This window comes from Oncorhynchus masou, chromosome 2 (assembly GCF_036934945.1).
Source record: "Oncorhynchus masou masou isolate Uvic2021 chromosome 2, UVic_Omas_1.1, whole genome shotgun sequence".
NCBI lineage: Eukaryota > Metazoa > Chordata > Actinopteri > Salmoniformes > Salmonidae > Oncorhynchus > Oncorhynchus masou.
In genome coordinates this window covers 47,547,928-47,561,822 of record NC_088213.1, presented here as the reverse complement: position 1 = coordinate 47,561,822, position 13,895 = coordinate 47,547,928, and the positions used below count along the sequence as shown (strand labels likewise).

Genomic DNA, 13,895 nt, shown 5'->3' with positions numbered 1-13,895 from the left:
TGGGTTATTAACTGCCTTGTTCAGGGGCAGAACAACTGATTTTTACCTTGTCAGCTCAGGGATTCAACCTAGCAACCTTTCGATTAATGGCCCAACACTCTAGCCATTAGGCTACCTGCCACAACGACAGGTGAATCAATTGCCCAGATCTGCAATAGGCTAACTAACAATCATACCACACATATGCAATGGAAACGCATTTAACTTGTATTTTTTATTCGGTACATGGGAATTTAACCTAAAAGTTGTTTTTATGTACCCTAATTATTTACATAAGCGTAGACTTTATCCCGCAACAATTCAATTTGATGGAAAGACAACTCTGATGGGAAAATGTGCAGATTTTAGAATATTCACATGAAAATCTGTCGCAAATTGAATGGAAATCGAGCATTTTTTGTCTATTTATGTCCCAAAAAAAAATTGTATCACAATGGAAATAAGTACCAGACTTAATAGTGCAATCACTTTTAAAACTTTGTACTGTGTGTACATTAAGTGCACAAAACATCCTAATATATTTCCTCAGAACAGCCACCTCTGCAAGTTGTCGAATGTGTTCCACAGGGATGCTGGCCCATGTTGACTCCAATGCTTTCCACAGTTGTGTTAAGTTGGGTGGATGTCCTTTGGGTGGTGGACCATTCTTGATACATACGGTAAACTGTTGAGCTTGAAAAACCCAGCAGTGTTGCACTTCTTGACACACTGAAACTGGTGTGCCCTGGCAACTACAAAGGTTAAAGGTACTTACTGTAAATCTTTGGTCTTGCCCAATCACCCTCTGAATGGCACACATACACAATCCATGTCTCAATTGTCTCAAGGTTAAAAATCCATCTTTAAACCTGTCTCCTCTTCATTTACACTGATTGAAGTGGATTTAACAAGTGACATCAATAAGGGATCATAGCTTACAATAATTACAATAAAATATCGTCCTTCAGTCTCTTCTGTCGATCAACAAAAATAGCTCACCATAGGTTCTCACAATTATAATGACCAAAGAAACAGTGTAACATACAATGGTTTAACTGAATAGCACAGGCATTTCCAGATGTATTTTTACCTTGATTCACCTGGTCAGTCTATGTCATGGAAATGGCATGCTTTGTACACTCAGTGTATATGTACACTGACCTAAAATAAGTGGACACCTGCTCGTCGAACATCTCATTTCAAAATCATGGACATTAATATGGGGTTGTTCCCCACTTTGATGCTACAACAGCCGTCACTCTTCTGGGAAGGCTTTCCACTAGATGTTGGAACATTGTTGTGGGGAATTGCTTCCATTCAGCCACGACGAGCATTACTGAGGTTGGGCATTGATATTGGGCGATTAAGGCCTGGCTTGGAGTCGGCATTCCAATTCATCCCAAAGGTGTTTGATGGGGTTTAGGTCAGGGCTCTGTTCTTCCACACTGATCTAAGGAAAAAAACAAGTTGTCATGCTGAAACGGGAAAGGGCATTCCCCAAACTGTTGCCACGATGTTGGAAGCACAGAATAGTCTAGAATATCATTGTAAGCTGTAGCATTAAGATTCTCATTCACTGGAACTAAGGGGCCTAGCTCAAACCATGAAAAACGGCCCTAGATCATTATTCCTCCTCCACCAAACTTTAGAGTTGGCACTATGCATTCGGGTTGCTTGACATTGCACATGGTGATCTTAAGCTTATGAGCAGCTGCTTGACCAAGGAAACCTATTTCATGAAGTTCCTGACGAACTGTTAGGTAGTGAGTGTTGCAACTGAGGACAGACAATTTGTACACACTATGTGCTTCAGCCCTCGGTGAGCTTATGAGATTGTGTTGCCTACCACTTCGTGCCTGAGTCGTTGTTGCTCCTAAACGTTTCCACTTCACAATAACAGCACTTACAGTTGACCGAGGTGGCTCTAGCAGGGTAGAAATTTCCCGAACTGATTTGTTGGAAAGGTGGCATCCTGTGATGGTGCCACGTTGAATGTCATTGAGCTCTTCAGTATGGCCACTCTACTAACAATGTTGTCTATGGAAATTACATGGCTGTGTGCTCGATTTTATACACTTTTATACAGCATATCCACTAAGTTGAAGGGCTGTCCACATACTTCTGTATATATATGTCTATATGTCTATATGTATATATATATATATATATATATATATATATAGTGTTTTTGTACTGACAAATAAAATCAATCAATCGAAACTGCGCATAGGCCATTTGATGAATGGAAAGAGACATCTGTTACAACACACCAAAAAGTTTAATGACATTAGGAAATTGTCAAGCCAAGCATTAAATACTGGGTAGGCCTATAAAGTAAGGAGGGATGTATTTTCTGTTTGTCGAGATTTTCAATGTCCATTTATTCTGGTGTTGAAAAAGCAAACCATATTGATGTGCCGAAGTTGGTGTGCTTTGTTAACTGGTTGTGTGGTGCATTGGCACAGAAACCTGTTGGTGGAATATTCACTGCATATTTTTAATATATTTATGAATATGGCATCACAAAAAAAAAAAAAAATCAGATTTCCACCTTGCAGATGATCATTGTGTGCAGCCGGCTCTGATTGTAGTGTAATGAAACCGGTAGGGAGAGGGAGCTCGTCCGTGGTGGTCGGCAAACCCTCAACCTTTCTGTCCCGTAGCCCTGAGTGGCATCGATCGTGCCACAAAAGCATACTGAAGGGGAAAAGTTGATATCCACATTTATAAACACCAGGTTGCTACAGTTGTTATTTGTGGTCGTAAACATTATTTGTATGAGTGAGAAGGGCATGCAACTTATTTTACAGTACAAAGGAAGGGTCATGTGAAAATATGTTTTGGGTGTGATCAACATTTTTATTTATCTTCCACTTTATACAATACACATAACGGAGGATCATGTTACAAATATTATCCGTCATGACAATACAAACAAAAAAACTTAAAATATAACTATTTACATACTGTTGTTGTCACGGCTGTTGGAAGGAGCGGGCCAAGGTGCAGTGTGGTGAGCGTACATTTCCTTTATTAATCCAAATGACGCCAAACAAAACATTAAGCACTACAAAAACAAACCCTGAAGCTCACAAGCAAAGTGCTCTAAACAAAGTCAACCTCCCACAAACACAGGTGGGGAAAAGGGTACCTAAGTTTGGTTCCCAATCAGAGACAATGATCGACAGCTGTCCCTAATTGAGAACCATACCCGGCCAACCACAAAGAAATAGAAGACATAGAACACAAAACATAGAATGCTCACGCCCTGACCAAACCAAAATAGAGACATAAAAAGGATTTCTAAGGTCAGGGCGTGACAGTTGTCAAGAGGTGAGTGTAGCTTGTGTATCGAAGTCAGGCGCAGAAGAGCAGAGATGAGTGGACAAAGCACTTTACAAAGGCAATAATTTGCACAGAACGCAACTGCGTTACAAAACAAATGCCCATCGAACCAGTGCCAGAGGCAGCACAAAGTACAAAAACACAAAGTACAGGCTGCCACAAAGCACGGGATATAAAATAATACACAACATGTAAATGAGGGAATGAATACCAGGTGAAAATGAAAGGTGGTTCGGCGATGGCTAAAAGACCGGTGACGTCAACCGCCAAACGCTACCCGAACAAGGAGAGGGACCAACTTCGGCGGAAGTCGTGATAATACATTGACGCGCGGCTCCAGCAGTATGCCGACACCGGCCTCGGGGGCGACCCGGAAGGCGAGGTTCAGGGCGATCCAGACTGAGACGGTGGAACTCCCGCAGCATTGAAGGGTCCAGCACATCCTCCGACGGAACCCAGCATCTCTCCCCCGGACCGTACCCCTCCCACGTGGTACTGAAGGCCCCTCGCATGACGCCTCGAGTCCAGTATGGAGCAAATGGAATACGCCGGGGCCCCCTCGATGTCCAGAGGGGGTGGAGGAGAGATACATGGAACGAGGGGTTAATACGGTAATCGGGGGGAGGCTGTAACCTGTAACTAAGGACTTTAAATGGCCCCACAAACCGCGGCCCCAGCTTCCGGCAGGGCAGGCACGGGGCAGGTTTCGTGTCGAGAGCCAGACCCAAACTGCTGGCTTTCTGGCGCAGCACGGCCCACTGAAGGTGAACATGAGTGGCGTCCCATGTCTCCTCCGTGCGCCTGAACCAGTCGTCCACCACAGGAGCCTCGATTTGACTCTGATGCCAAGGCGCCAGAACAGGCTGGTACCCCAGTACGCACTGGAAGGGGGAGAGGCTAGTGTAGGAGTGGCGGAGCGAGTTCTGGGTCATCTCTGCCCACGGCACGAATGCCCCCCACTCCCCCGGCCGGTCCTAGCAATAAGACCTCAGAAACCTACCCACATCCTGGTTTCATTTTCTCCACCTGCCTGTTACTCTCGTGATGAAAACCCGAGGTATGGGTGAACTAGACCACAAGACGTTCCATGAACGCCCTCCAGACCCGCGAAGTGAACTGTAGTCCCCAATCAAACACTATATCCTCAGGCACCCCGTAGTGCCAGAAGACGTGTGTAAATAAGGCCTCTGCAGTCTGTAGGGCCGTAGGGAGACCGGGTAGAGGGAGGAGATGGCAGGACTTAGAAACACGGTCCACAACGACCAGGATCGTGGTGTTACCCTGTGAGAGAGGAAGATCGGTAAGGAAATCCACCGACAGGTGCGACCAAGGCGGCTGTGGAACGGGTAAGGGGTGTAGCTCCCCTCTGGGCAGGTGCCTAGGAGCCTTACACTGGGCACACACCAAATAGGAGGACACATAAGCCCTCAAGTCCTTAGGCAAAGTGGGCCACCAGTACTTCCCACTGAGATAGCACTGTCTGACCGATGCCTGGATAACCAGAGGAGGGTGATGTGTGGGCCCAATAGATCAGCCGGTCACGGACAACAGACGGAACAGCGAGACACTGGTGGGGAGTGGGCTCTGCACATAGCGCCTGCTCAATGGCCGCGTCCAGCTCCCACACTAACCGGCACCACCAGGAGGGAGGCCGGGAGTATGGGGGTGAGATCCATGGACCGCTCCTCTGTGTCATACAGCCGGAACAGTGCGTCTGCCTTCATGTTCTGAGAACCTGGTCTGTAAGAAAGGGTGAAAACAAAATGGGTGAAAAACATGGCCCACCTTGCCCGGCTTAGGGTTCAGTCTCCTCGCTGCCCGGATGTACTCCAGATTGCGGTGGTCAGTCCAGATGAGAAAGGGGTGTTAAGCCTCCTCAAGCCAATGTCTCCACGCCTTCAAAGCCTTGACAACAGCCAACAGCTCCCAGTCACCCCGTCATAGTTTCGTGGAGCTTCGGTGGTGTACCCGAGCGCTGAGGGAGCACGGCTCCTATCCCAGCCTCGGATGCGTCCACCTCCACTATGAATGCCAAAGAGGGATCCAAATGGGCCAGCATGGGAGCCGGGGTAAACAGAGCCCTCAGGTGACCAAAAGCCCTGTCCGCCTCAGCCAACCACTACAAACGTACCGGTCCCCCTCCAGCAGTGAGGCAATGGGAGCCGCTACCTGACCAAAACCCTGAATAAACCTCCGGTGGTAATTGGCAAACCCTAGAAACCGCTGCACCTCCTTTACCGTGGTGGGAGTATGCCAAGAACAGGCATTTATCAGCCTTGGCATACAAGTCATGCTCCAACAGTCGACCCAGCAACTGTACCTCACAGTGATCTGTTTAGGCTTTGATAGTCAAAACACAGGTGCAGACCTCCCTCTTTCTTCTTCACAAAAAAGAAACTCGAGGAGGCGGGTGAAGTGGAGGACCGAATGTATCCCTGACGCAGGGATTCAGAGACATATGTTTCCATAGCCACCGTCTCTCCCTGTGACAGGGGATACACGTGACTCCTGGGAAGTGCGGCGTCTACCAGGATTTTTATCACACAATCCCCCCGTTGATGGGGTGGTAATTGAGTCGCCGTCTTTTTGTAGAAGGCGAGAGCCAAATCGGGAAATTCGGGGGGAATGGGCACGGTGGAGACCTGGTCTGGACTTTACACCATAGTAGCACCAACGGAAACCCCTAACCACCTCCCCGAGCACTCTCGCGACCACCCCGTGAGAGCCCTCCTTTGCCATGGGGTCATGGATGCCACCTTCCCAACAAATCAGTTCGGCAAATTTCTACCCTTGTAGAGCTATCTCGGTCAACTGTAAGTGCTGTTATTGTGAAGTGGAAACGTTTAGGAGCAACAACGACGAAGTGGTAGGCCACAAGCTCATAAAACAGGATCACCGAGGGCTGAAGCACATAGTGTGTACAAATTGTCTGTCCTGGGGTCATGACAAGCTAACCAGGGTAGGCCTAGCACCACGGGAAATGCAGGAGAGTCAATGAGGAAGACACTGATTCACTCCATGTGACCCCCCTGCGTCACCATGCCCAGAGGAGCGGTGCCCTTCTAATCAACCCTGACCCTAATGGTCGACTGTCTAAGGCGTGAACTGGGAAGGGCATAGCCACTGGAACGATGGGGATCCCTAAACTATGGGCGAATGATCTGTCTATAAAATTCCCAGCTGCGCCTGAATCGACGAGTGCCTTAAGCTGGGAATGTGGAGAAAACTCAGGTAAAGTAACAAACAAAAACATGCGTGCAACAGAGGGATATGGGTGAGAATGGTGCCTTCTCACCTGGGGTGACGCCAGAGTGCCCTGCCTGCTGCCTCGACTCCCAGAGGAACCAACAACCGACACCGACCGGCAGTGTCACCTCTGCGGCCACAGATGGTTCACGAGACGGTACCTCCTCCGGTTTCCCTGAGCGCAGCACCTCCCAGGTCCATGGGCATCGGAGCTGTGGTGCTGGGGGATGGAATGGACAGACCCCTGTCTGGACGTTCGCGGGTGGCCAGCAGGTTATGAATGGACAGCTCCACCAGATGGTTGAAGGTGAGGTTGGTGTCCCTGCAGGCCAACTCCCGATGGACGTCCTCGCACAAACTGCAGTGATAGTGGTCGATCAGGGCCCTGTCGTTCCATCCTGCGCCGGCGGCCAGGGTCCGACAGTCCATAGCGAACTCCTGTGCGCTCCTCGTCCCCTGCCTCAGATGAAAGAGACGTTCACCCGCCGCTCTACCCTTGGGCGGGTGGTCAAAGACTGCCCGAAAGCGGCGGGTGAAATCCTCTAAATGGTCCAACGCCGTATCTCCTTCTCCCCACACGGCGTTGGCCCACTCCAGGGTTTTCCCCGTTAGGCCTGAGACGAGGGCGGACACCTTCTCACGGCCCGAAGGAGCCGGGTGGACGGTTGCCAGGTAAAGGTCCAGCTGTAACAGGAAATAATTTGCACAAAACGCAACTCCGTCACAAAAAATGCCCAGTGAACCAGTGAGGCAGCACAAAGTACAAAAACACAAGTACAGGCTGCTACAAAGCATGGGATATAAAATAAACCCCGCGCAAACCAGCCGTCTATCACATCCATTCTCGAGTGACACCAAATGGAGAGATTGGAGTGGGAATCAGCTTCATCTTAAAATGTCTAAATGGGGTAGCACAACTTTATTGTATAAGCGGGTGTGCTGGGTTATCCAATTTTCCCAAATGGTATCCCAGTTCAGGTATTGCCCCAGCTTCTCCATTTCACAGTACCATACTAGAGTGACACCCAATGTAGAGCATTTAACACACAGCAGGGAATCGTAAGTGCCATATACAATTTTAGAAATACATTTGTCATTTTTTTTTATTTAACCAGGCAAGTCAGTTAAGAACAAATTCTTATTTACAATGACATCCTAGGAACAGTGGGTTATTTATCTTGTTCAGGGGGAGGACAAACCAGGTTCACCTTGTCAGCTCAAGGATTCGATCTAGCAACCTTTCAGTTACTGGCCCAACACTCTAACCACTAGACTACATGAAGGGTCAATCCATGTGTGCTTTATGTGGGATGTTACTGGGGCTCCAATAGCTTTTGACAAAGCTCTAAATTGTAGGTTAAGGAACCATGAAGAGCCTGGAAGTGAATATATTTGTTTGAGATCCTGCAAAGATATTAGCTCCATATCATTATACTGTATATGTCTCGCAAGGTATGCACACCCTTATCCACCCACAATGGATATATAAAAGGCGTAATATTTGTCAACAGGTTATGGTTATGATGTGAAAATATTTTTTACGATGGGGAAATGTTGGACTGTCCCTAATGGTGCATTTGGATTTTGAGTGCTCAACCGACCTCTGAGGTTATACACTGAGAGTACACAACATGTCATAGACTGATGTCACTTGTTAAACCCACTTCAATCTGTGTAGATGAAGGGGAGGGGACAAGTTAAAGAAGGATTTTTAAGCCTTAAGACAACTGAGACATGGATTGTGTATGTGTGCCATTCAGAGGGTGAATAGGCAAGACAAAATATTTAAGTGCCTTTGAATGGGTAGTAGGTGGGTAGTAGGTGCCAGAAGCACTGGTTTGTGTCAAGAACTGCAACGCTGCTGGGTTTTTCACGCTCAACAGTATCAAGAATAGTGTACTACCCAAAACTGAATGTTTTGTACACTCAGTGTAGGTTCTAAAGTTACTTTTCAAATGATGTCATGGTCAGGTTGTATACTGGTTTTGTTAAGGCCTTCTTAGTTACCAGATAAAAAATACTATCTGACTAGATAAGAACCTAAATATGATGTCTTTCCTAATCTAATAATCAAATTTACATCTTTACATGTTTCTACAGAAAACCAGTTTATAACCAGAAAATGACGTGCAGTTGTTCTGCATGATGGGAAAATTGCAATATTAAGTACAATTTTTTTTTTTTTACGGTCTCGTCACACAAAACCATGACACCATGTTACCACCACCCCACCATATCACCTGCTAAATATGCTATTACATTTTTTTATATAGCTAATGCGTGCTTTAACTTTCACAACTACCTAATTACCATCACTGTAATGCACTACCTTTAATTTTATAGGAACAATTGCAAAATGTCGTATTTCTTTGTGTAATAGTTCTCAGACAATCCAAGGAGAGGCAAGCAAGAGAAGAAGTAGTAGAAGAGGTAGAAGTGGTCCTTAAAGGTAAATCATGTTTTTTTCTTTTTAATTTCAATTCAAATCTATCTACGTCCTTTTTTACAGTTGGGAGAGATTGATGTACTGATGTAATTTGTAATTCAATAATACCCCAAAATAAGCCCAAACTTAATTTCCTAATTCCCTGGCTGGCATATGAAGTAAAACCTACTGTATCTGTGAACATTGTGGGGTGGTTTCCTGGACTAAAAAGTTAGATTTTTCATTGAGTTCGCTTTTTAGGCCAGGACTAGGCTTAATCTGTGTCCAGGAAACCACCCAACAGGATTTGTGCTCTAATTTTACATGAAGAAAAGGAGGCATTTGTTCACAGGATCATGTCTTTACTTACAGCGATGAGGGATGCACAATCCATGAAAGAGGTAGAAAATAAGAAATTGGAGGACAAGACGGAAAAGAAAGAGGAGCAGGCCGAGGAAAAAGCAAAGCCTGAGGCAATGCCCAGTGTGAAGAAAGCAGAGAAGACAGGACCCAAAGGTAAGCTAGGCTTGCAGTACTGTTTGTCTCTATGGCTTCTACCAAATTATAATGGAATTTACATATCTATAGAAAATCAAGCCTTCCTTACATTTACATTATTCTTAACCACAATAAACATACTGTAAGTAGCCTGTGGGACAGTGAATTAATAAGTAAGCAAGCCTTGGACAAGGAACGGCCCATAGGGTCAATTAATTAACAATTGTCAGTTAGCGTTCCCTATATGTAAATAGACTATCTTGGACATACAGTCCTAGCTTCATGTTACACTATCAATGTCAATCTCGTTGCCCGTTGACTATGTGCTGACGACTCCTTTTCCATTACGTATAGCAAGAACATGATGATCCACATGATAGGCTACAATATAGATAGTGGACGTGTGTTATGACGTTGCTTGCTGCTGTGCGTTGAGAGCATTGTCATCTCAGGATAGTTACAATAGTAGTCAATCACCGGCAGGTAATCTTTGCCCATTCAGCTGAAAAAGATCTGTACCAACCCTTTGCTATGAAGCTTTTGGAAGGTTGGCGAGTATCATATTTCACTTCCTTGTTGTAATGTTTCTGACAGGTTTCACATTTCCCTATCATTCTCTCAATGTTTCTTTAAGGTCAGTAGACTGTATCCCTTTCTCCTTTTGCATTTTTTGATTCTGAGGTGGCCCTAGTGTATCCTTTCGAGCATTTCCTGTCACAACATCTGTATTTTCTCTTGTCTGAGCAGCAGTCTGTTTACAACACTGAGTTCTGACCTGACCTGGTAGTATTTTGAACACAAACCTATGGGCCAGCTATGATGTATGTTTGCGTTGACTGTCTGCAGCATTGTGTCTTTTGCTCTCGTCTGTACTCTGTTTTGATTTAGAGTCTGACACAGGAAGAGAATCAGCCATCATATTCACATGAACATCAATATAATCATCTGTAGTGATCACATTACTCACTGTGCTCACTGTGGGTGTTTCATCATGAGCTTTTGTATATTAAGCGACATCTCGTTTAGGTTATTTTGATGATGACTATCAATAATGGCTTATGCTCGGTGTTAGCTGTGAAGGTAGGTAAGCTGTAGACAAAACTCTGGAACTTGTCACATCCAAACGCCATGCCTAGACATTCCTTTTCTACCTGGGTGTAATGACACTCGGTTTCAGTCATTGTTCTCAAAGGATAGACAACTGCCTTTCAATCTTCTCCTTCCACTTGTAGTGGAACCAAGACAAGGCCATTTTCCATGCGTCTTTTGATATCTTTGTTATTTTTATCGGGTCGAAAAAGTTTAGTACTGGCTCTGAGTTAAGTGTTGTTTTGAGTGACTCTTTGCTTGACATCATGGGAAAATCAAAAGAAATCAGCCAAGACCTCAGAAAATAAATTGTAGACCTCTACAAGTCTGGTTCATCCTTGGGATCAATTTCCATATGCCTGAAGGTACCACATTCAATAGTACAAACAATAGTAGGTAAGTACAAAACCATGGGACCACGCAGCCGTCATACCTCTCAGGAAGGAAATGCTTTCTGTCTCCTAGAGATAAACGTACTTCGGTGCGAAAGGTGCAAATCAATTCCCAAACTACAGCAAAGGACATTGTGAAGATGCTGGAGGAAACAGGTACAAAAGTATCTATATCCACAGTATAACGAGTACTGTATCAACATAACCTGAATAGCCACTCAGAAAGGAAGAAGCCACTGCTGCAAAACCGCCATAAAAAAGCCAGACTACGGTTTGCAACTGCACATGGGGACAAATATCGTACTTTTTGAAGAAATGTCCTCTGGTCTGATGAAACAAAAATAGAACTGTTTGGCAATAATGAACATTGTTATGTTGGAGGAAAAAAAGGGGGATGCTCGCAAGCCGAAGAACACCATCCCAACCGGGAAGCACGGGGGTGGTAGCATCATGTTGTTGGGTTGCTTTGCTGCAGGAGGGACTGGTGCACTTCACAAAATAGATGGCATCATGAGACACCGAAATTATGTGGATATATTGAAGCAACATCTCAAGATGTAAGTTAAAGCTTGGTCGCAAATGGGTCTTCCAAATGAACAATGACCCCAAGCATACTTCCAAAGTTGTGGCAAAATGGCTTAAGGATAACAAAGTCAAGTTATTGGAGTGGCCATCACAAAGCCCTGACCTCAATCCTATAGAATATTTGTGGGCGGAACTGAAAAAGTGTGTGAGCAAGGAGGCCTACAAACCTGACTACAAACCTGACTCAGTTACACCAGCTCTGTCAGGAGGAATGTGCCAAAATTCACCCAACTTATTGTGGGAAGTTTGTGGAAGGCTGGCTACTCAAAACGTTTCACCCAAGTTAAACAATTTAAAGGCAATGCTACCAAATACCAATTGAGTGTATGTAAACTTCTGACCCACTGGGAATGGGATGAAATAAATAAAAGCTAAAATATATTATTCTCTTCTTATATTATTCTGACATTTCACATTCTTAAAATAAACAGGTGATCCTAACTGACCTAAGACCATTTTTACAAGGATTGAATGTCAGGAATTTAAATGTATTTGGCTAAGGTAAACTCAGTAGCCTGGCTACTGTAGGTGTGAATATCCCACAACAATATCCCCCCAAATAAAGGGATTGATGCGGGGTTCACGCCCATCGTAAATTATTAGGCAGCAGACCAACTCCTCTTTGGTCTCAATGTGAGAGACTAGAATGTCTGTGTGCCTTAGCAAGAGTTTACAGCCTATAACTATATAACTATAGAACATCAAATAAATGGACTTTGGGACAACATATTTCATCATCCGAATGGATGGGAACCAGGATGGATGAAACATAGAAATGTATGTCTATTTTATGATGTTATTAAAAGTTAAATGAGGATGTTATAACGAAAACATTGTAACTTGAGGAGTTTTCATAATGTACATGTGATGACTGCATAACCGTGCGTTGTGTAGAAAATATCCAGATGAAAGAGTGTTTTTGTGATGATGAGGTTTTGATTTTAGTTGTCTAAAGAGATCATAATAAATGATGATACCTTGCCTCGTAACTAGCTATGCCCCAGTGAACCCAGAGAGCGCGTCATAAAGACGGAATGGACCCTTTCTACCCTAGGGTATAAAACATGTGAGTTAAGTTTACATATCAGTTGACCACGTGCTGCAGCTGAGATCTACGACTTGTCGTGACCCCGAAATGCGACACAAGTGTCACACAGCCAACCTAGACTAACAGAAAACTAGCCTGCACAAACAAGAAACCGGTGCAACCAATAAGACATAACAAACAGAAAAGGAAAAGAGGATCGGTGGCAGCTAGTAGACCTGCGACAACGACCGCCGAGCGCCGCTCTCTCTCTCATTTTTTAAAAATGTTTTGTTGGAGCATTGATTCAATCAAATAATTGTAGAAAGATGTGGGCTTCATTTTTTACATACTGTATATGACAACAACGGACATCAAACAAAATGGAAAGATCACAGACATCAAGCAATAAAAAATAAGAAAGAAAAAATCCACCCACCACCTTCCCAAAATGGCACCCGAATGAGTCCCCCGCCCCTTCACATCCCCTCCCAACCACCCTGCATCCTCTCTCCCTAGCCCATACAACACCCACCCATCACACGTCAGCTGCGTAAAGCCTCGAGCTTTGTGAAGAAATTTGCTCTTGACATCTAACTTGCGATTTCTTCTAGTTTTAGGATCTGTCATGTTCTCATTTTATGTTACATTCAAGTCCTTAGTATCCATACATAATCTTAGTTAACCATTATTTTTCTTTACAAAGTCCCTCAACTTTGGGGGAAAAATCCATTGCTGACATCTTGTCCAACTCTTAAGGTGCACAAGCAGGAGTGCTGGTACTCTCCGTGGAGCATGAACCACGGGCTGTGCATCATCCTTAAGCTGGGTCTTGTACAGTGGTTCCTCCTTTAAAAGTTGTGAGCTTGCACCACAGGACTTAGAGGTACCCAGCGTCACGACTTCATTGCTCCAGACCACCACAAGAGGGAGTTAGAGCACTCATTATTTTGGGACCCAAGGTTTTTATATGACCAATCATATCGAGTGGTTCCAATGACGAATTTTGACGTGAGCTACCCTTGCCTTGTGGCGCTCTTCAACAAAGATGGCTGACAAAACATTAAGGTGGAACCAGATGTAAGTTATTATAACGTCAAAACGAGTCAAGCTAAAAAAATTACAATTGAGAGGAATATGTTAGTTAATGTAGAGACAAACGTTTGTGCATATTTTTTGTCATAAAGTTAATTTATGAAAATCGCAATTTATCCAAGTTACCTGACTAGCTAACATTAGCCAGCTAGCTAGTGTTACGAGAATGAATATGTAATTAGGTTCTGAAATAATATTCATACCAATCTATGAACCT

The 13,895-nt window shown here is 44.5% G+C and overlaps 1 protein-coding gene across 1 annotated transcript in view; it reads left to right on the top strand.

The window, feature by feature from the left end:
• The window catches only part of LOC135553126 (neurofilament heavy polypeptide-like), an 81,779-nt gene that overhangs the window by 20,132 nt on the left and 47,752 nt on the right, over nt 1–13,895 (top strand). Inside the window, exons 9-10 of the mRNA XM_064985260.1 lie at nt 8,951–9,019; nt 9,368–9,511. Coding sequence (XP_064841332.1) covers nt 8,951–9,019; nt 9,368–9,511 — 213 coding nt within the window. The remainder of the gene's footprint in view (nt 1–8,950; nt 9,020–9,367; nt 9,512–13,895) is intronic.